Source organism: Megalops cyprinoides, chromosome 22 (assembly GCF_013368585.1).
Source record: "Megalops cyprinoides isolate fMegCyp1 chromosome 22, fMegCyp1.pri, whole genome shotgun sequence".
NCBI lineage: Eukaryota > Metazoa > Chordata > Actinopteri > Elopiformes > Megalopidae > Megalops > Megalops cyprinoides.
Genome location: NC_050604.1, coordinates 695161 through 715381, shown reverse-complemented (window position 1 = coordinate 715381; position 20221 = coordinate 695161). Strand labels below are relative to the sequence as shown.

The 20221-nt window shown below is 40.0% G+C and overlaps 1 protein-coding gene across 3 annotated transcripts in view; it reads right to left on the bottom strand.

Annotated features, from left to right (window-relative positions):
• Nucleotides 1-2100: 2100 nt before the first annotated feature.
• The window catches only part of coro2a (coronin, actin binding protein, 2A), a 38012-nt gene continuing 19891 nt past the window's right edge, over nt 2101-20221 (bottom strand). Inside the window, exons 2-13 of one of the 3 annotated variants that reach the window (XM_036516813.1) lie at nt 17093-17165; nt 14500-14700; nt 12176-12292; nt 11808-11957; nt 11086-11265; nt 10367-10483; nt 6989-7093; nt 6218-6314; nt 6024-6136; nt 5398-5488; nt 4186-4472; nt 2101-2385 (exon numbers count right to left, since the gene is read on the bottom strand). In XM_036516813.1, the coding sequence (XP_036372706.1) occupies nt 2254-2385; nt 4186-4472; nt 5398-5488; nt 6024-6136; nt 6218-6314; nt 6989-7093; nt 10367-10483; nt 11086-11265; nt 11808-11957; nt 12176-12292; nt 14500-14700 (1590 nt within the window). In that variant the 5' untranslated portion in view covers nt 17093-17165 and the 3' untranslated portion in view covers nt 2101-2253. The remainder of the gene's footprint in view (nt 2386-4185; nt 4473-5397; nt 5489-6023; nt 6137-6217; nt 6315-6988; nt 7094-10366; nt 10484-11085; nt 11266-11807; nt 11958-12175; nt 12293-14499; nt 14701-17092; nt 17166-20221) is intronic. The other 2 variants (XM_036516812.1, XM_036516814.1) reach the window with 2 other exon arrangements.

Below are 20221 nucleotides of genomic sequence, written 5' to 3'. Positions count from 1 at the left end.
AATATTCATTGAAATATTTATGTAAGCTAAAAAGAACGGTTCCAAAGAGTGACAATAGTTTACATACTATTCATGTAGAAACTAATGAACATTAATCTCAAATGCAACAATGAACTCTTAATTATTCAAGTTATTTTTTTCTTAACACATAAATTTATTATAAATTTGCCATTAATTTGGATTCAAACACCACTTTATCCAACTGTAAGGAATACAAAATAATCTCATCAGAACAGTGGCTCCTTTATAATCCATGAAAATAATCACAATAAACATTCCTCGACTGAATGTTTCACAATAAAATTAGAAATTATATGTTATGATATGTGCCAACTTCTGTTTTTGGTGGTCAGTATAACTGCAGAGAAAATTCAAGAAAATAGGATTAAACTATTTCCTGGTCCAAGTTCATGAGGTGAATTGCAGATTCTGAATGGTCATGAGGATAGCATTTCAAAGGACTACCTGAGAGAGTGCAACAGACCCTTTGTGGCTGTTACACTGGTCCCAACGTAGGAACCACAAGGCATCCTTTACCCCACACAAAAATTGAAAGAGCAGATGCCCTTTGCATTGGCTCACTGTGAATGTCTGAAATAACATTATATAAAAATATATAGAACATATAAAGGTGTCCACAGGCTAATGTATGGATATGAGTCTGAGATATAATATAAAATATAAAATGCATCAATCAGGTTGATGGTTTGCTTCAGTATTATGAGAAACAATAGCTGTGAACTGTTAGCAGTAAATGCTGTGTCACAGTAAATGCTGTGTCAATGCTGTGTTACAGCTGTGGCGCCACTGATAAAATGTTCAGCATGATATGGGACTTAACCATCATAAGCATTAAGAATGAACTCCAAGCATGACTGGTTGAGTCCAAGTTCAAGTCCATGCACAGATGTCCAATCTGGAAAGACTTTTTCCATTCAAGTACAACTGAAGGCCCAAATGCTCATCAGATATTTGCAAGTGGTCCTTAAACAGCTCTTTCGATGCTTACAAAACCCACCCCATCAATAATCTTGCATGGAAACACAAATTGATGTGTTAGCAAAATATTTATTGAATTCCCTTTAAGTCATATTTGTACACAGCAATAGTGCTTCACATTCAGTTCCATGTAAATGATGGTATTCACCATTTACACAGTCCTTTACCTTATTGAAATGTGTGGCAAAAAAGGCAAACCTATTTCTCTAGTGTCACTACATGCTTAAACTGTCATGATCTGGGAGACACACAAGTGAACAGTAATCTTTACCACCTTGTGCAAAACAGTATGCCATTAATCTATATGCCAGCGTTATTATCCTCCTCTAATTTCTTAATGTTTCGCTCAACTAATCTTTCCTGGTGATGATTTTACCTGTGGTGTGAGATATGGCTGAAGTAAACAGAGAAATGTCAAGAACTAAACACAACTTTGCGAACTCTCAATGTCTAATGATTGAGGTGCTGAAAAGTATGTGTGGTGGAGGAAGCTTCTGTACTGGTTTGTAAACACCAGAATATTCAGCAGATCAGTCCCTACAATATGCAAGCCTTTGCTACTTTATTCTATTAAGGCAGTGGAATTGAAGATCATTCACAAAGATGTCTTTCTGGATTTTTTTCTCCAAAGATGAAAACAAAAATGAATAAATTCAATAAAAAACAAATTTCTGTAGTCACAGGTTAAGAGCTGAACTGTCCCACTTACATTGGCATTACTTTTACTCATTCAGATGCTATTCATCACCTAGTAAAGTTACATTTTGTCCCTTTTTCCTCCACTTTTTCATTTAAAATACAATAAAACACACGACATTCAGCTTAGTCAAGCATTAACAGTCATTACAATCTGCAAATTAAGGCTAAAACAATAATTGAAAATCCACTGTGTTGAAGAATCAAACAAGAGCTGTCTAGTCCCCTGTCCACCATTTCAACATAATGAGACATGGTGGAGACACACCAATTGTTAAAAAGTTGAAGACAGATGCCACACATTTTCTATAAAAGAGCATTAAAAAGACTTGTATAGGTCCAAAGCATACAAAAAATGCCAAAAGCATGATTTGGACAGCCTTAAATCTGTGTGGTAGTGTAAAAATGCGTCACACATGACAACAGAGAGGCAGAGAGCTTGTGGCAGAGAGGGGGGTCATTCCTGTGGCTGGGACCATGTCCCCTTGGTACTGGCTGGAAATGTCTGAAACTGAGGAGGGGAGCATTGGAAACAGACTGGCAGGGGGGCTGCGCTTCTTAGCAGGCTCCTTGGGAGTTGAGTACATTTTTAATCTCCAGCTCCAGCTGCTTTATCCGCACATCCCTCTGGGTCAGCAGCTCCCGTAGGCGGCGGATCTCCTCCTGTTGCCGGTAGTATGTCTGTAGGAGCTGGGGAACACAGAATCAATAAACTGTAAGACTATGATAAAACATTAAATCAATGTCCTCATCCAAGAACAGCAACCATAGAGCTTTCTCTAAAACTGGCATGACTCCTCACAGTTTTTCCCAAAGCCCTGCCACATTTCTTTCCAAGAATATTGCCCTTCATAGTCTGGCAAGTGAACAGCATTTAAGACAACCTCATTCTTGTAAGAATCAGTGCCCCCTCTCAAACTCACCATCAAAATGAGCAAACAATACAAAAAAAAGTTGTTTAAAAAGCAATTACTGTTATTATATTTACAAGAACACTTCTTCACTGCTGTAAGCAAGACAGTGGTTCGATCTTCATTAAATTCTTAATTCCTTATGGATGGTGAGAGCTGGTAGCTCATTTAACTTAACAAAGCCTTACATTGCTAGTAGTCATTTGGATAGTCTTTTTGACTATTCCCTCGTTCTTGGTCTAGTCCATGAGTACACAGACATAAAAACACGACAAGTGTGCTTGTACACACCACATTTGTGGATTCCATGTCCATTAATCCAATGAAATACAATGTCTAGCAATGTTTGCTGTAAAGTTTGGAAAACAGAATCCCTGTATTTTTTACATGATGGCTTAAATATCTCATTCTGGATAAGATAAATTAAGTACCTCCTACTTCTGTCTTGTGTTATAATTAGTGTGATTGCGATGCAAAGCATCGCAAGCACACTATTGTTATTCAATAGTTTTATTAGTGTGATTGCGAAGCAAAGCATTGGAAGCACACTATTGTTATCCGATAGTTTTATTCTTCTTATTCCACCAAATTTTGTACTGCTTCTCCTCCCAGAGTTTTTGAGATATCGACCCCAAACCAACTGTAACCCATCCAGTCTGACCCCGATCGGGTTGCTTGTATACAGCTGAGCCATACTCACACTCATTCTCTGGTTTTTGTCGTTTTTTCATCCCTTTTTCCCCATAGACTCCCGTTCATTTTCAAAATCACCCCCCTCACACTTCATGACCTTCCCACTCGGTCACTTTTCACCCTATAGCCACCGTACCTCGCATGTTGCCTCGGGACAAATTACCCAACACTCATCCAAGACCGTCTTGACCCGCACTTGTCTTTTTGTCATTTCTCTCATCAGTTTTTTTGCTCATTTATTCACCCCTCCATCCTCCCATTGACTTCAATTCATTTTTCAAAGTCTTACCGCTCGGTCACCTTTCTGCCTACAGTTTTCAGTACCTCATATACTGCCTCAGGTCATGCCACCCAACACTCACTGAAACCCATACTGACCCCACATTCATCTTTTACTCGTTTACTCATCCCTCCGTCCTCCCATTCACTTCAGTTCATTTTTCAAAGTCTTACCACTCGGTCACCATTTGACCAATAGCCAAGGGACCTGATATGCTGCTTTGGGTCATGTGACCCAACACTAACCAAAGGTGTGTGTGTCCCTAGCAACCATATTGTTTACCCTAGCAACAACCTAGCAACACCCTAGCAACCACCTTATATACCTTAGCAACCACCTAGCAACAGCCTAGCAACCACTTAGCCATATCCTAGCAAATGTCTCATATATGTTAGCACATTTTCGCTGCCGGGTTGCAATCACACTGCATTTTCTTCAGGAAATGCACTTATCCAGTTGCTTGTTGTGCTCTAATTAATTGTTAACTTAATTTCATATTCATACAGAAACATCATCAAATAGCGCCCCCCTTGTAAAATGTAATAAAAAAACAAAACAAACCCTTGATACAGCAGGTTTACTCTGCCAGTAATACCTCACTAATACCTCATTCTCAGTTTTAGGAGGGGAACACGTCATGGGTTCTTGTCCGTTGGACACAGCAGCTTGACTCTTGTCCTCAAATTCTTGGCAGGATTTTGAGTCGTTTAAGGTCTTAGGTTCCTTGCCATCTTTGGTCTGTAGATTCTCCTCGATAAAGGCCAACTGCAGAAGGCCGGGGCGACTCTGGGACCGCCTGGTATCCAAAGAGTTGCTAAAGGCTTTACCTGCTGCCAGATCTGGGTATGCATCTGCTGATTTACTTCCAGGCCTCAGAGACATCAAGACAGGGTCTGGAATAAATTGAGAAAAACAGCATTTATATGGCCAGTCAGAACTTTCCTTTGCCCGTTTCCCAGCTTTCATCTGAGCATTGAGTACATATTTTCTCTTTTTCTGTGGTAAAATCATGTTTCTGTTTTTTATAGTTTATAGTTGTTTTTTATAGTTTTTCTTGTTTAATTAAAGTTACTGTACTTAATTGCTTAAAGTTATTATTTTCTTTCAATATAGGAAGCTTACATCTCTAAAAGGTGTAAGCTGTTAGACTGGATTTGTTGAAATGTAATTTTTACAGCTGCTCTCTTCCTTTTTTGGAATTGTCAGATGTACATTAGGCTGTCTTTTGAGAGGCACACAGGCATCTGGAGAGCTGCAGGGTGCTGAGAGCAGTTAGCAGTACAACGAGGGAACAGTGGCCAAAAAACACGCCCAATCCTCGTGGAACAAAACCAGACACAACTGGCTGCCTTCTTCTCCTACAGGCTCCTTGTCATTGTCATCTTATGACAAGGCTCCTGAGTCTTAACTGTGGTACCTGTGCTTAAAACAATAACTGTAGTCAGAGGAGCCACTCAAGAGCCCAAGTGTTCTGCAGTTTGCTGACTGTAACTGCAGTGTCCAAAATTAATTGATTATTGATCAATGAATTTGGATTTTGTAATAATAATACGTATTTTTAGTATCTTGTTGGATTCAGCTAGAGTGAAATTGTGTTAAATAATGTGTTTGTTAATGTGACTTTCAGTTCTCTTTTATTGTAATGCAACGTTATAATACTAAGGAGTCATTATTTCACTGATTCAGTGTTTCTCCATTATAAAATTGAGAAAATCTTTAATACAATCATTTACTATGTGCCACTGCAATGTTTGAGACTGAATATGGAAGTGAGTGAAGAATATGATGAATGAATCATGTTGCCACAGAGACACATACCTTTATTAAGGCCTGTCAGCCATTCAGCTGCTGTCATGGCTGGCTTGCTCCCAGCAGTCATGGGGTAGATGTCTTCCTGGTAAGACTCTGACTGTATGGTGGAGATAAATACACCATTACAAATCTGTTTCAGTCTGGACCCACCTGTATGTATCCACTTTAATCTTGCACTTAGTTAAGACAAGTTCTCCACTACGACATGATGCTGCCCGGAAAATGTCTACATGCATTTAACTCCCCTGCAATATACATTACATTACATTACATCACTTAGCAGATGCTCATACCCAGAGCAACTTCCAAATAAGTGCATCAGTATGCTGAGAGTAGGTATCGAGAAGTATCACAAGAGGTCAGTAAGATACTGAGTTTAACACTAAGTGCTAAATTAGTGTAGAGTGCTTTTTTTAAATTTCCAAATTGCCAGTCACCTGTACGGCAAAAGCCCGTTAGTGAATTCAATAATGACTAATAATTGATCCTCACTGATAATAAAGATTGTATGCACATACATCTTTCTTGCTCTCAGCTCTGCCACACATGTACTTAGAACCCTGTCTCTGTGTTTAGAATCCTGTCTCTGTGTTTAGAACCCTGTCTCTGTGCTGCAGCTCCAGTCCTCTCACTCTGCGTGGGACTATCATGGAAAGTGGCTCGATGAGACTTTTGATTGGCACCAGCTTGTAGAATCTGAACACTTCACAGGACGACACATCCAGTCCACGCTTTGGCATGATCCCTTAATGATGGAAAACAGATGTTATTACTCAAGCCGCTCCCATACAACAGGGAGAAAATCCTGTGAAATCAGTGTGCTTACCAATGCCTTTCTGAGGTAGGAGTGAGCGGTACTCTGTAAGGAAATGCATGTAGGGCTTCTCTGAGCTGACTTCATAATACCTGATATTACCATCCCCCTGGAAGAAAACACAGTAGTTTTATGGGACTGATTGTATCCTGACGCTGTAGCGAAGGGCGAGAGCAGTCACCCCACCCAGCCTCAAACCCAGGTCTATGGGGTACTAAACCTGGAGCCTGGTTCTTTGGCGTTGCGGTCAAAGCTGCAGTTTGGTAACCTGCAGACCCGGGCTCAAGGCCGGGTGGGGTGACTGCTCTCGCCCTTCACTACAGACACCATTACAACACCAATGACAGAAGGGAGTTAAACATTAAAAAAATCTTATGTAACATTTAAAATTAAACAATGACCACTGCATTCCTCAAGCTGATGAGATTTGTCATTTGTTAGGTTGGTGTTTTCATCTTCAAGAAAGTTCATCCTCAGAACTTTCATCAGAACATCATAAATTTTATTACTAGATGCAATATCCAAATGTTTGTGTATGTGCTCTCCCAGCCTTAGTACTTTCATTGAAGATTTACATGTGGATGTGAAGAATTGGGCAAAATTCCTAGGGTATGGTTCTTAGTTGCAAATTTCAAATTGGTTAGGATATCTGACATTGTTCAGTAGTGATCATCCTTTTGGGTAAGACTTCACAGAGTCACACCTGTCTTCAGGTGTCACTCTGTGAAGTCTTTATGTTGATAGAGATGTGCATGCTGATTGGTGAGGGTGAGGGAGACTCACCTTCCCTGCCACATACAGCATGTGTATGTCAGGATCATAGAAAGGGAACAGGACCCCAGAGGAGCCATCCAGGTCCTCCTCCAGCAAAGGCACAGAGAGGTCATCCTGCAACACTCACAGTGTCAGAATCCCAGTGTGCAAACTCACTGGTAACCTCACAACATACTAGATCTCACCCTGAGTCCCTGTGCTCAAACTAATGGGTAACTTCACAACATAAACTATCCCAGAGTTATTTTATCACAGCCGGGGAGTTACTGCAAAAGGCACTGCATGAAAAACCGGATTTTCACCCCCGTGAACGCCCGAAAATCCCACTAATTCCCAGCAGTTAACGGCTGTTTACAGCCTGTGAAGTTCGCGTTGGCCTGTGTCATAAATTGGCGAGAACGAATCACTGGCAGTGGGAGGGGGGGTGGTGATGTGGAGGGCAGCAGCGGAGGTGCGAATGGCTCTAATTAGCATATGAATCGCTGTGAAACCGCCTGGCTATAGAACTTGCCTCACTCCAGCATTGGATGAAACCACAATTTTTTAAAAAGAAAAATCACTCATGATTGATTGGTAGATCTGTTGCTATTGGTCACCCTGGGCTATTATAATACAGGCTTGGGTAAACCCCTCCCTTACAAAAATAATTATAATAATAATTTAATTTTAAGTTATGTGTATAATTAATAAGCCTAGATCAAAAATATTGCAGTTACTAAAGACTATATATTCATGTGATATATGCTATATGTTGTATATATTCATGTTATTGTTATCCTATGGGCTACACAATAATCAAGGACATGAATGAATTTATTGGGCAAAGAAAAAAAACATTTGCGAGGAACATGTTAATTAAAAGTAAGAGCTTTATTGATACATAGGGAAAATAGCAAATGCACAAACACTAGTGTGAGAAAACAACTAAACTAAAGTAACTTTCAAAGTGTCCAGCCACTAGAACAACCTGGGGCATCAGATGCACCTTGAAATGTCTTTTTGCCACCTCGGAGTCGTATGTATTTGTCAGCATTCCGTCTGAATGTGGTCCAGGGTGCCGACGTCTGTGATGTGTAGCCGTGTACTTCCGATTAGCTTCCAGTCTCGTTGTGAGGCGAGCTCAGTCTGTGAAAACAAAATGTAAATGCGTCAGAGAATGTATTTATTTACTTTTATACAGAGTGCATGTAGCCTATTTTTTTTTTAATCTTACCCTTGCTCCGGTTCGTAGTGCCTGCAATTTGCTTCCGAGTTGTGAAGACAATGCACCACTTCCTATAAAATACAGCAAGACAAAAAGTCATTTTGTGAAGAAAACTTACACTGGTTCTGCTCAAGCACTCATAGCTTTCTCGCCCAGTTGTTTACACTCTATTCAGATCTGCTAGTTACTTTTAGCTTAGCAGTCACCGAATATATTCTTACCTTAATTTTGGGATTGTGCGCCCGTCTTTCACTCGTAGTCTCCTCCACACTTGGGCAGCAGTTGGATTCCAAAGCAGCCATACTCTCCTCTACGGGCAGCAATATGGTGTTCACTGCGGTGAATTGCTGATTCACATCCGCAGCAAACTGAGTCAGCTGTTATTTTTGTGTCTTTTTAATGCAAGCATAAAAGACAATTTTGAGAGCAAATTTCTCGCATTGCAATCAAAAATAAAGTTTGTCTTTTTTGCGTCGCAAAAAGTTTTGATTACGAATCAGTCCCCTTCGGTTGGGTCAAAAAGTTATATGAGTCAAAAAGCAAGTTGAACTGGACATAATGGGCGGGATGAACGCTGATGAATGAGAAAAGAGTTTCTATTGGTGGGTTTGAGTTCAGATCGACAGCATGGCTACACCCATAGATATAGAAACGTAGATACCTCATTTGGCCGCTGCAGTATGTTGCCGCTATGCGTCTGTGTGATAGCCATTTTGGAGCGGTCAAGATCCACTAGTAAACGAATACAATGTGTATTGAGAGATGCAGACTCCTCTACAAAATGGGGTGTAACTTGCTTAAGTCTGAGCCGATTTTCATGATTTTTTTTTGAGAAATTGAACATGATACTGGTTTCTTATTGGAATTAAATTCAGTTACTGGGGGTAGATCTAGTCAGCTCTATGTCAAAACATTAACCTTCTGAATAGCCACATTTTCCTCTGGGACATTCAGACTCTGATTTATGAATGAGCAACACCAAGTGTAAATTATTTAGAATTTCAGCTTTTGTGAGTTTCTCCAAAAATCAGTGGCAGCTGGTGAGCTGGAAACAGGGGAAGCCAAAACACTACCTTTAAATCTATCATTACTCTCAACCTGTCCCCCTTTATCCTCACAGAATAATTGACACCAATTGCGTAATTAGAATAAATGATTATTATTAAACACCGCAGATTGAAATTTGTGTGCTATTGCGAAAGCTACAACATGAGATTGTTTAACAAGGTTGGCATTTATCGATTTAAATTACATTATATGCTCATGACACATCACAGCTTTTATGAGGTCAGTGTTCTAAACGTTATTGTTCATTGCACTCAACCTAACGTAAAAGTTTATTCTCAGTAATTTAAATTGATTTAACTAAATTTAGCTCCGTTTTGTAATTTGAATTTTGTAACACAAGAAAGCTATAATGTGAAACATTTAAGAGAAAGATTTGGGATTACTTGTCATTCTTGTTAATTAAACAATCTCATGTTGCAGCTTTCGCAATAGCACACAAATTTCAATCTGCTGTGTTTCGCGAGTGTAATCATTTGTTCGTAAATGTACACGACTGGTGTCGATTATTCTGTGAATTATATCAGGGATAATCTGATTATTTTGTTCATTTGAAATGTTCATTTGTTCATCTATTTATACCAGAGATTTTCTTAAAATGGAGTTCGTACCTTTTATAAAAAGGTGTCACCTCTGGATCAGTGGTGAGTAAAACCCCCCCACCCCCACTACCCTGATTTGCATTGTATAGCTCATAGCATTTTCATTTACATGTGAAAGCCGCCCCTAGACCTAGAGGATGGGGGGTCAACTGCAAAGCTTCGCAGGCTTGTAATACTGCCAGAAATTCAAACCCCACGTCAATTCCTGGCAGTTCCCGACAGTTTTCTGTGCTGCCTACAAATTCCTGGGAACAGTCATTAACCTGAATTTCCACGGCAATCTACACTGCTTCTTACTGACGAAAATCCCACTTTTCATGCAGTGAGGCAGCAAGATCATATGTAAAAATATCTTGAAAATTCAGAAGGAACTAAATACCCATCTACATGCAAATGATGTAAACATGTGCCAGAAGGTGAAATCTAGGCACTGTCATCAGACAGAAAGTGGTAATAAGAATGCTACTGCAGCATAGGTCCACTAGAGGGCATCAACAACTGAAGCACAGTCATCACCTGATCCCACAGAGCCATCTGTCTGTGGTTCCACCGAGAATTTCCAGTTGAAAAGATCATCTTCAGATTTCCTAAAAAGAGCACTTTGTTGGCTTTATGGGACTTGCAGTTAGCCTCCTGAAAGCATGGAAACAATAAGGAGATGAGAAAAAAAAGAGAAAAAATCTTAAAAAAAAAAAAAACCGAGAAAAAGCTTACATGGCTACAACATGATCTGACAAAAGATATATTGTCATTGTGTGAAATAGAAATGAATAAAATGGCATTAGCTGTAAGATTGCTTTACCAGCCACCACAGAGCTAAGACAAAAAAATTTCATGACTCATCCATTTTGACCCTAGGTCTGTAAAACTATGCTTCCAGCCCTGGTTTTGTGAAGGTGTCAGTTTTGGCTGTGTGGTGCTGGACAGGAAGAGAGCATGGGACCACATACTTCTGCTAGCATTCAGCCAGGACCATGCATCAGGCACTCGCACATAAAGCATCACACAGATCACAGCACTGATGGATCCATCTCAAACCCACCACTGTTGCTAACACCTCAACCTTACAGCTAAATAGAAAAGAATTCAACATGAAAAGTATTGTGAACTATATATAAGTGTACACATTCATAATACAACTTTAGTGATTCAGTAGTAAACTAATACTCAGAGGATTCAGTAAAAGCAGAAAGGGGTATATGAGGGTAAAGGGTTCAGGAATGGTGATTTCACACCTGCAAGAGGGCCCCGGTGCGAGGGTCTATGACCCGGATCCTCTTGTCCTTGCAGGAGGTGGCCATCCTGCTGCCATCAGTGTTGAAGGACATGGACAGGACCACATCTATGTGCAGACCAATGGTCTTCACTGGGTTCTTGATAACCTGCTCTGGGGAGTCTAAGTTCCATACCATCACCTGTGTGGACACAGCAAGGCAGTGGTCACTGGCTAGATGTAGTGTGCTTCACATTTACCATATTAAAGCAAGAGGACTTAGGGCTGAGAGTGTTTCACATATACTGTCTTAATGCAAGAGGCTTCAGGACTGAGAGTGCTGCACATATACCATCTTAATGCATGAGGCCCTTATGGCTGCACATATACCACATACCTGAAAAGTGTAGAGAATCTTGAGGTCCTCTCCTGGAGAGACGGATTTACAACCTAATTCTGCAGCAGTTCTAAGTAGGACATGCTATTCACTACACTCTCCATGAGAGATGATCCTCAAATCAATCCCTTGAAAAAACTCCAATTAGAGGAGATAATGTTGAGGGACAGTAATTAATTCAAACTGCCCACATAAAGGCTCCACTGAAAAGTCCTTGATACCAGAAAGTAGAGGTTGATATTGACCTGCTTTATAGAGTGTTAACCCATTTGCACACAAGGCTGACGCTAATTTTGCTTTGTGTGATTGTGCCTTGCAGCAGGAGTGTCAGTACCCCTGCTCTGTACCTGGTAGTCGTAGGCGGTGCTGAACAGGATGTTGTTGGCGGTGGGATGCCATTCAATCAGCCCCACCCTGCGGGCGTGTCCCTGCAGCTCCTTACATGGCACTGTGATATTCTTCAGCACACCATGCTTTGGAATCTCCCAGATTTTCACCTGGGACACAATTGAGTCAGATAAACAAGATCAACTACATATAATACAAAATATTTTGTAAATAATTTGGTCTTTTTATCAGTACAGTTTCTCTACCCATGACCCACAGTTTACAGTTGCATAGTAACACCTGCACCCCACTGTCTCCCACTCACACACTACAAAGATGTGGTTCATCTCACCCTCCCTGGAGAGAGCGCAGCTGCATGAGTACTGACCATGGTGTCCTCCGAGCAGGAGGCGATGCAGAAGTCGTTGAAAGGGTTCCATTTGATGTCCAGCACTTTTCCTCTGTGTCCAGAAACACGTGGGTGATGAGGGTCCACCTTCCCAGTCTGTCAGAAAGAACAGAGGCTGTAGCCTTCCCAATCCTACACTGATCCTGATCCCACCATGCTGGTGGGCTCAAGCCAGGGGACAAGTGCTTCTTTAACTTGGTATGTGCTGAAGAACAGCGCTTTCAGATTACTCACAGCTATCAAGCTATATCTGAAAGATGTACACTGGTTTGAAATCATAGACAGTATCAGGCACTACAGTTATTACTTCTTCAACATAAAAATCCTAAATAAATAAATGAATAAATTCCATCTTAGGTTTTGTTTGTGAAAACAGTATTTTGCCCATGGTAATTCAGAGGTGCCAGCTAGACCCGTGCCCTAAATTGCATGTGCCCTCAGCTTACCTTCAAGAAGCACAGAAATTTAACTAATTGTATTCTCCCTTTAATTTACTTTCTGTGCTCGGGTTATATATACCTAAAAATGCAAACTTGTGACAAGCAGTGTATCCATAAGAATTCCATCATCTCAATCCAATTCATTATCATACACACAACCACAATACACTGAGTACACACACCCAGTGTACAGTACATAGTACTGCTACCTCAATGCGCTACATGTTACTTTCAGCCCCCTTCTTAGTCTTTGGTAAAGAGCTGGGATGGCAAACAACAGAACAGGACAAATTAAATTTTTACTAAGATAATTATATAATATACTGTATATCATATAATAGTGTCATCATAGGGATTATATTAATGGATTGTAAATTCATGTACTTTTCTGTATATATAAAACAGGCCATTATAACAGATTAAATAACAACACAGACTTCTGAAACCATTCAGAGATCACACTCAGAGGTACTGCTCAGTCAGAGAGAGCTTCAGTAGGAGTGACTCCTCTTCACAAGTCAGGACAGGAATGTCATAAATACCACAGCATACCAAAGGACTCTCAAGACCTGAAAAAGGCAGCAGGCATGCACAGAGTTGTATGCTGTCTAAAGGCCCAAATTTGACTGAGCAATGGTTTCAAGAAATGAGTAAATACTTCCATGGTGTTTCACCAAGTTTCAGCAATTCAATGTACCATGTTTTATGGCAGCAGTTCTACAACACTGATTACTTTTTAGAGTCATTTACAGAAAACAACTAATTCCTGGATTACAATTTCAAACATTACCCTATCTCTGATAAACAAATTCAATTAAGTTGGAGATTGTACTGGATAATGAATCTGCCTCTGGTCTATGTTCCAGTAATAAATCTACTCTTTGTACAGAAATCCTCACACAGGTGACTATTAAAACTAAGCCCTCAAAACTAAGGATATCCTGTGACATTGCTGGTGTGGAGGATGACATCACTACAGAAGCACAGTCTGCCTAAAGCATCAACATGTAAAAACAACAGGAATAAAATGTGAGACAGAGTGAAGGTGTATGAGCTATTGCCCCTTATTGGGGAGAGGTTTGTAAATGTATTAGATTACATCACAGGCTGGGTGAATTTGAGTGCAACAGAACCATGGATCAGTCATCTCTGACGCAGATATCCAGCGGAATTTGAACATAGCTCAGGCTGAGACACAGCAACCAATCAACACACAGAATGTACTCTTACAAAACCTTTATGCTACTCAGAATTACTCAAATTAAACTGTTGAGAGAACAATTATTTTTAAGAAATTTTAATGGTGAAAAACCATTAGAAGAATGGTTAGGAAAAAAGGATGAGATGCTGTATGTAAGTCTCCCACATTGTAACTATATTTATCCAAACTGGAGCCCTGAAAGATCATGGTAAAAACATACAAAGTGCAGGTACTTCTTCTCTGCCTTCAGAAGGATACTTTAAAACCTGAGGTCAATTCCATTTTCAATTCAGTCAATTCAGGGAATGAAGTGAAAATGCACCAATATTTTCCAATTAATCAACTGAATTTCAATTCATTTCCTGAACTGAATCTGACTGCTCTTTAGTGATAAAAGATTCCTTCTATTGCTAGCTGGCAATTGACATTAATATTAGAACAGCACTTGTAATTGGTAAACCAGTACTACCATGGGCTGGTTGACAGGGAGGGTTGTAACAGCAGCATATGAGGATACATGTTGTAACAGTACTAGAGACAAATTATTAACAGAGAATAGTTGTAACAGCACTACAGATAGATTATTAACAGAGGATGGTTGTAAGACCAGAAGATGGTTGCAACAGCACTAGAGAAAGGGTGTTAACAGAGGATGGTCTCACATGGTGAAGAGAGATGACCAGGAAGGCTCCGCCCCCTGCACACTCCGTGATGACTGCGATGAAGCATGGGTTGACCGCACAGAGGTGGTTGCCATGGACACTTCTGGTGATAGGGACACCATCGTAGCAGTTTTCCTTGGTGGCAGGCTTACCGAACACGTGGCGGAATTTGGAGCTGCGGTACTGAGGACGCCATGTCATCTATAACACAATGAAGGATGTGGCGTGGTCAGTGAGGGGGGGGGGGGGGGGGTACCAGTGTGTTTAATCCTCTCACCAAACGGGAAATGCTCATCAGTGCCACACGCACAACCAAACTACACCAAACTTCACCACATTCTTGTTTGAGGGCATATTTTCTTATACATCTGCATTGTTATTTACACACTACTTCAGAATGATAAAATGAGCCTGCAGTAATTCCTCTGACAAAACTTACATGTACGGGATATTTTGCTCTTTTTTTGCTTTTCATTTGCATATAACACAGATGCCACCTTGCTTGTAAAAATGTGCTGAATTGAAAGTGGTAAGTTTTTCTCATAAAATACAGCCTTTCTACACTACAATACAAAGTGGATATAAAAAGTCTACACACCCTTATGAAATTGCAGATTTTTGAAATGAAAAGACAGAAATAACAACATAAATGTCTCTTTCCATCTTTAATGCGACCTTCCAACAAACAAAAATCCAGAGAAAGAAAAAAAGTTAATTATTGGGAAAAATAAATAAATTAAAAAACTACAACACCCTGATTGCATAAGTCTGCACACCCCACCCAACTAATACTTTGTGGAAGCACCTTTTGCATTTATTACAGCAGCAAGTCTTTGTGAATAAGTCTCTGTTAACTTTGCACATCTAGACTTTTATCCCACTCTTCTTTGCAAAAAAGTTCAAGTTACTTCAAATTGCAAGGGGATCTCCTGTGTACAGCTCTCTTTAGGTCATTCCACAGGTTTTCAATGGGATTGAGGTCTGGGCTCTGACTGGACCATTCCAAGACTTAGATTTTCCTTTTCTGAAGCCATGCTTTGGTCGACTTGGATGTGTGCTTTAGGTCATTGTCATGTTGGAATGTGAAATTCCTCTTCATCTTCAGCTTTCTGACAGAGGCCAGCAGGTTTTGTCCCAAAATATCTTGATATTTAGAGCTATTCATTATCCCATCTATCTTGATCCCCCTGACCCAGCTGAAGAGAAGCAACCCCAAAGCAAGATGCTACCACCACCATGCTTCAAAGTCTGTATGGTGCTCCTTGGATGATGAGCTTTATTGGCTTTGCGCCAAACATATCTTTTACAGTTTAGGCCGAAAAGTTCAACCTATGTCTCGTCAGACCACAGCACATTTTCCCACATGATTTGGGGTGACCGAAAGAATCTTTTGGCATAATTTAGACAGGCTTGGATGTTCCTTTTTGGAAGAAGGGGTTTCCATCTTGCCACCCTACCCCATAGCCCAGACATGTGCAGAATACGAGAGATGGTGGTCACATACAAGGAGTGACCGGTACCTGCCAGAAATTCCTGTAGCTCCTTCAGTGTTGCTGTTGGCCTCTTGGTAGCCTCCCTGATAAGTTTTCTCCTCATCCTCTCATCAACTTTGGAGGGTTGTCCTGATCTTTGCAATGTCTTTGTGGTGCCACATTTTCTCCACTTATTGATGATGGTTTTGACAGTGCTCCATGGTACATCCACTGCTTTTGATATTCATTTATATCCCTCTCCTGATACATTTATATCCCTCTCCTGGTACATTTCAACAATTAGCTCCCGCAGTTTCTTTGGCAACTCTTTGCGGACCATGGCTCTCCCAATAGGATGCAACCCCAAACATTGAAGCAAATCCTACAGCAACATCTGACTTTAATCTGGGTTTAATCAGAATCACTTTCATTGATGGCAGGTGTATGCTATTTACCTACAGGCATGATTTTGAATGTGACTGGTGAACACAGCTAGAGCCCCCATTATGAAAGGGTGTGCAGGCTTATACAATCAGGGTGTTGTAGTTTTTTTATTGAAAATGTTCCTAATAATTAACTATGTGTTTTTTCTCTGGATTTTTGTTTGTTGGAAGATCACATTACAGATGGAAAAAGTCTGACATTTACATTGTTGTTAGTTCTGTCTTTACATTTCAAAAACCTACAATTTCATAAAGGTGTGTAGACTTTTTAATCCACTGTACATGTGAAATGTAAAATGCACTTCAATGCTATATGCTATTGACCAGTACATCTCTCCTGTTATATGCTATTTACCAGTACATCTCTCCTGCTACAGATTACTGACCAGCACATCTCTACAGCTATACGCTACTCACAAGCACGTCTCTACTGCTATATGCTACTGACCAACACCTGAGAAAACACAAACATGGTTCTTAAATCATTATTTCATTGATTTCATAGAAAAAGTCAGCAATTACCCATATTGCCCCTGTGAAAAAGTAATTTCCCCCTTAGTTTTGAAACAAACAAATCAACAAAATTTAGTTGATAATTAGATTCAGGTGACTGAACACAGCCAGGCTTGATTGCAACCAACCCTTTTGAATTAAAATGTCATATATACTGAACCTTACCTTCAGAGAGAAGTAGTCAGCACAAAGCTTCTACAGGCACACAATGTCATGATCAAAGGAAATTCCAGAACAGCTGAGAAAAAAAATTGTTGAGATAAATCAGTCTGGAAAGGGTTACAAAGTCATTTCTAAGGTTCTTGGACTTCACCAAACCACAGTGCGGGCCATTATCTCCAAATGGAGAGGACTTGGAGTGGTGGTGAATATTCCCAGGAGTGGCCAACCTGCCAAAATTTCTCCAAGGGCAAATCAGCACCAGACAGTCTCAAAAGATCTCAAAAACTTCCAAAGAACTGCAGGCCTCTCTAGCATCAGCTAAGGTCAGTATTCATTCCTCAATAAGAAAGAGACTATACAAACACAGGCTTCATGGAAAAATAGCAAGACGGAAACCACTGCTCATCAAGAAAAATATAAAAGCTAGTCTAACATTTGCTAAAAAGTACCTGGATGATTCCCAAGAATTTTGGGATAATATTCTATGGACAGATGAGTCAAAAGTAGAACTTTTTGGAGGGTGCAAGTCTTCCTATGTCTGGCATATAGCGAATACAGCATTCCACTGTAAGAGCATCATACCTACAGTGAAACATGGTGGTGGCAGTGTCAAGGTATGGGGATGTTTTGCTGCCTAAGGACCTGAGCGACTTGCTATCATTGAAGGAAGCATGTATTTTGCTATGTACCAGACAAGGAGACCAGGAGAATGTCTGACCATTAGGTGATGCAGCAGGACAATGATCCAAAACACAGAAGCAAATCCACATCTGAATGGCTACAAAGAAGCAAAATTAAAATTTCAGAGTTGGCTAGTCAAAGTCCTGACTTGAATCCAATAAAGATAATGTGGCAGGACCTGAAAAGAGCAGTTCATGCTCAAAGACCTACTAGTCTGTCAGAGTTAAAGTAGTTCTGCAAAGAACAGTGGTCCAAGATTCCAGATTCCTCCACAGAGATGTGCAAGGCTCATATCAAATTATATGAAGCATTTTGCTGTTAAGGGTGGTCCAACCAGATATTAGGGTTAATAGGGAATTTACTTTTTCACAGTGGTGATATGGGTGTATGTTACAGTATCTATTTTCCTGAAGGAACAAAATAAACCATTCAGTGCTGCAAATTTGCAATAACAGAGAATATCAAGAAGGGGAAAAATACTTTTTCACGCCACTGGGTATTCTGGTTTTGTACCACAGACCAGACACATTCAGGTAATGACAACTGGACATGCTATATTGCCCATTGGTACAGAGTTAACCGAATATTTTCCATCATTGACAGAATTTTTTTTTAACAATGACGGAAAAATCTGAAGGCCGTCTGCCATTTTGACAGATTAGAACGCTGAGGGTGATCTACTATAACTTTAAGTAATTCACACCCCTGTCCAGTTGGCTAGATGCTAGACTAGCTATTGTCTAGTCTTGTCTTTGATCTCACATGCATGACCTCGTTATTTACATTTACATTTATTTATTTAGCAGACGCTTTTATCCAAAGCGACTTGCAAAAGTGCATACAGCAAGTATAGCGACAGTATGGGCACAGGGTGTGTACAGTTCCACAATGAGACAGTTCTCAGCTAAGAGCAAAGTCTGTCTGAGGACACAGTACTATCAGATTTCTACAATTACAGCCTATAGGGCAACTAATACGATACACCTTCAAACGGCAAACTGCAACAACTTCAAACGGTGCAATGAGCGTCAGGGTAAAGGTGGCAACAAGAAACAATTTTAAAAGCACAATTTAAGAAGCATAGCAATTTACAACAGCACTGATTGGGGGGGCAGCAATTGTGTGCTGGGTCAGTCCAGGTAGAGTCTGAAGAGGTGCATCTTCAGGCCCCGTCTGAAGAAATGGGGTGAAGGAGCTGTCCGTAGCAGGACAGGGAGTTCGTTCCACCAATTGATATTTGATATCAATTTAATAAAACATACTGAATAAAACAAGGTACGGTGATATATTTTCTACATCTTTTAGATGAAATTGCCACATTTAAATAAAAAAAATGTAATCACATTTTCAAATGAATAAGTTATTTAAACAAAATTAAAAATAAACTAGTCTACTGGGATTTCTAATACCACTCAACAATCTCAGATTAACAGCAGCAGATGGTGTCATTTATGTATAATGACATTTAAAAGTCTAGTCCTCCCATGTAAGACAACCCCACTTTTCAAATGTAATTTCTGAAGTAGAAAAACTTCATTCAGGCCAATATGGAAAGTCCAAGTGTTTCTTCAACACGATTTAGTGTATGAATTGTGGCAGTAGGTCAAAAGGTGCAGCAGATGTGCCTATTTTAAGTGCTATAAACTGATTGTATCTTAGCAGCCATCACATTGGGCATTGAACTATGTGTTCACTTCCCAGTTAGGACCTGACATGTAATGATATAATGATCTACAAAAAATTGGTTGGGATATTTGCTTTTCTTTGTGTGGTCTGTGCCTTGTGATGTCCATTGGAAGAAAACAACATTAAAATCTAAGTACATGGACAAATGGGTGTTTAAACCTGTTTTTCACAAAAGAGTTTCACAGAGGTTTCATAAGTTCCCAGTTAGGATCCTTAACTTTGATGAAGCACAAGAAATTTAGTTGAAATATCTGCTTTTCTGCCAGAGTAATGGGGATTTAAATGTTGTTGTTTTTTTAATGGTATAGCGCCCCCAAGCGGCCAAATTTCATGAAATTTGGTGCATACCCAGTATTCCTAATATCAACAAAGTGTACCGAGTTTGGCATCACTCCAACAAAGCACTGCTGAGATATGTCTCACTTCCTGTTTTGGTGTCTTCACCATGGAATTTCATTGGACGACAGCAGCCATATCGTTTGCCCTAGCAAAATTCTTTGAATAACTTTTGGTCAGACCCCTCTGTAGATGATATGTACCAAATCTGGTGGTGATAGAATCAACGGTCTAGGACTAGTTAAGTAGGTTTTTTGAAAATTTCAAAATCTGATTTTTTTTCAAAAACCCAATACAGTGGATGAGTCTATTCAATTCATCGTGACCCAGGGATTCGGGGGAAATAAGGATCACAACTCTAGGACAAATGGTTCAAAAGTTATAAGCAAAAGTGTACTATGAAATTTGGCCTGTTGGTGGCACTACAGG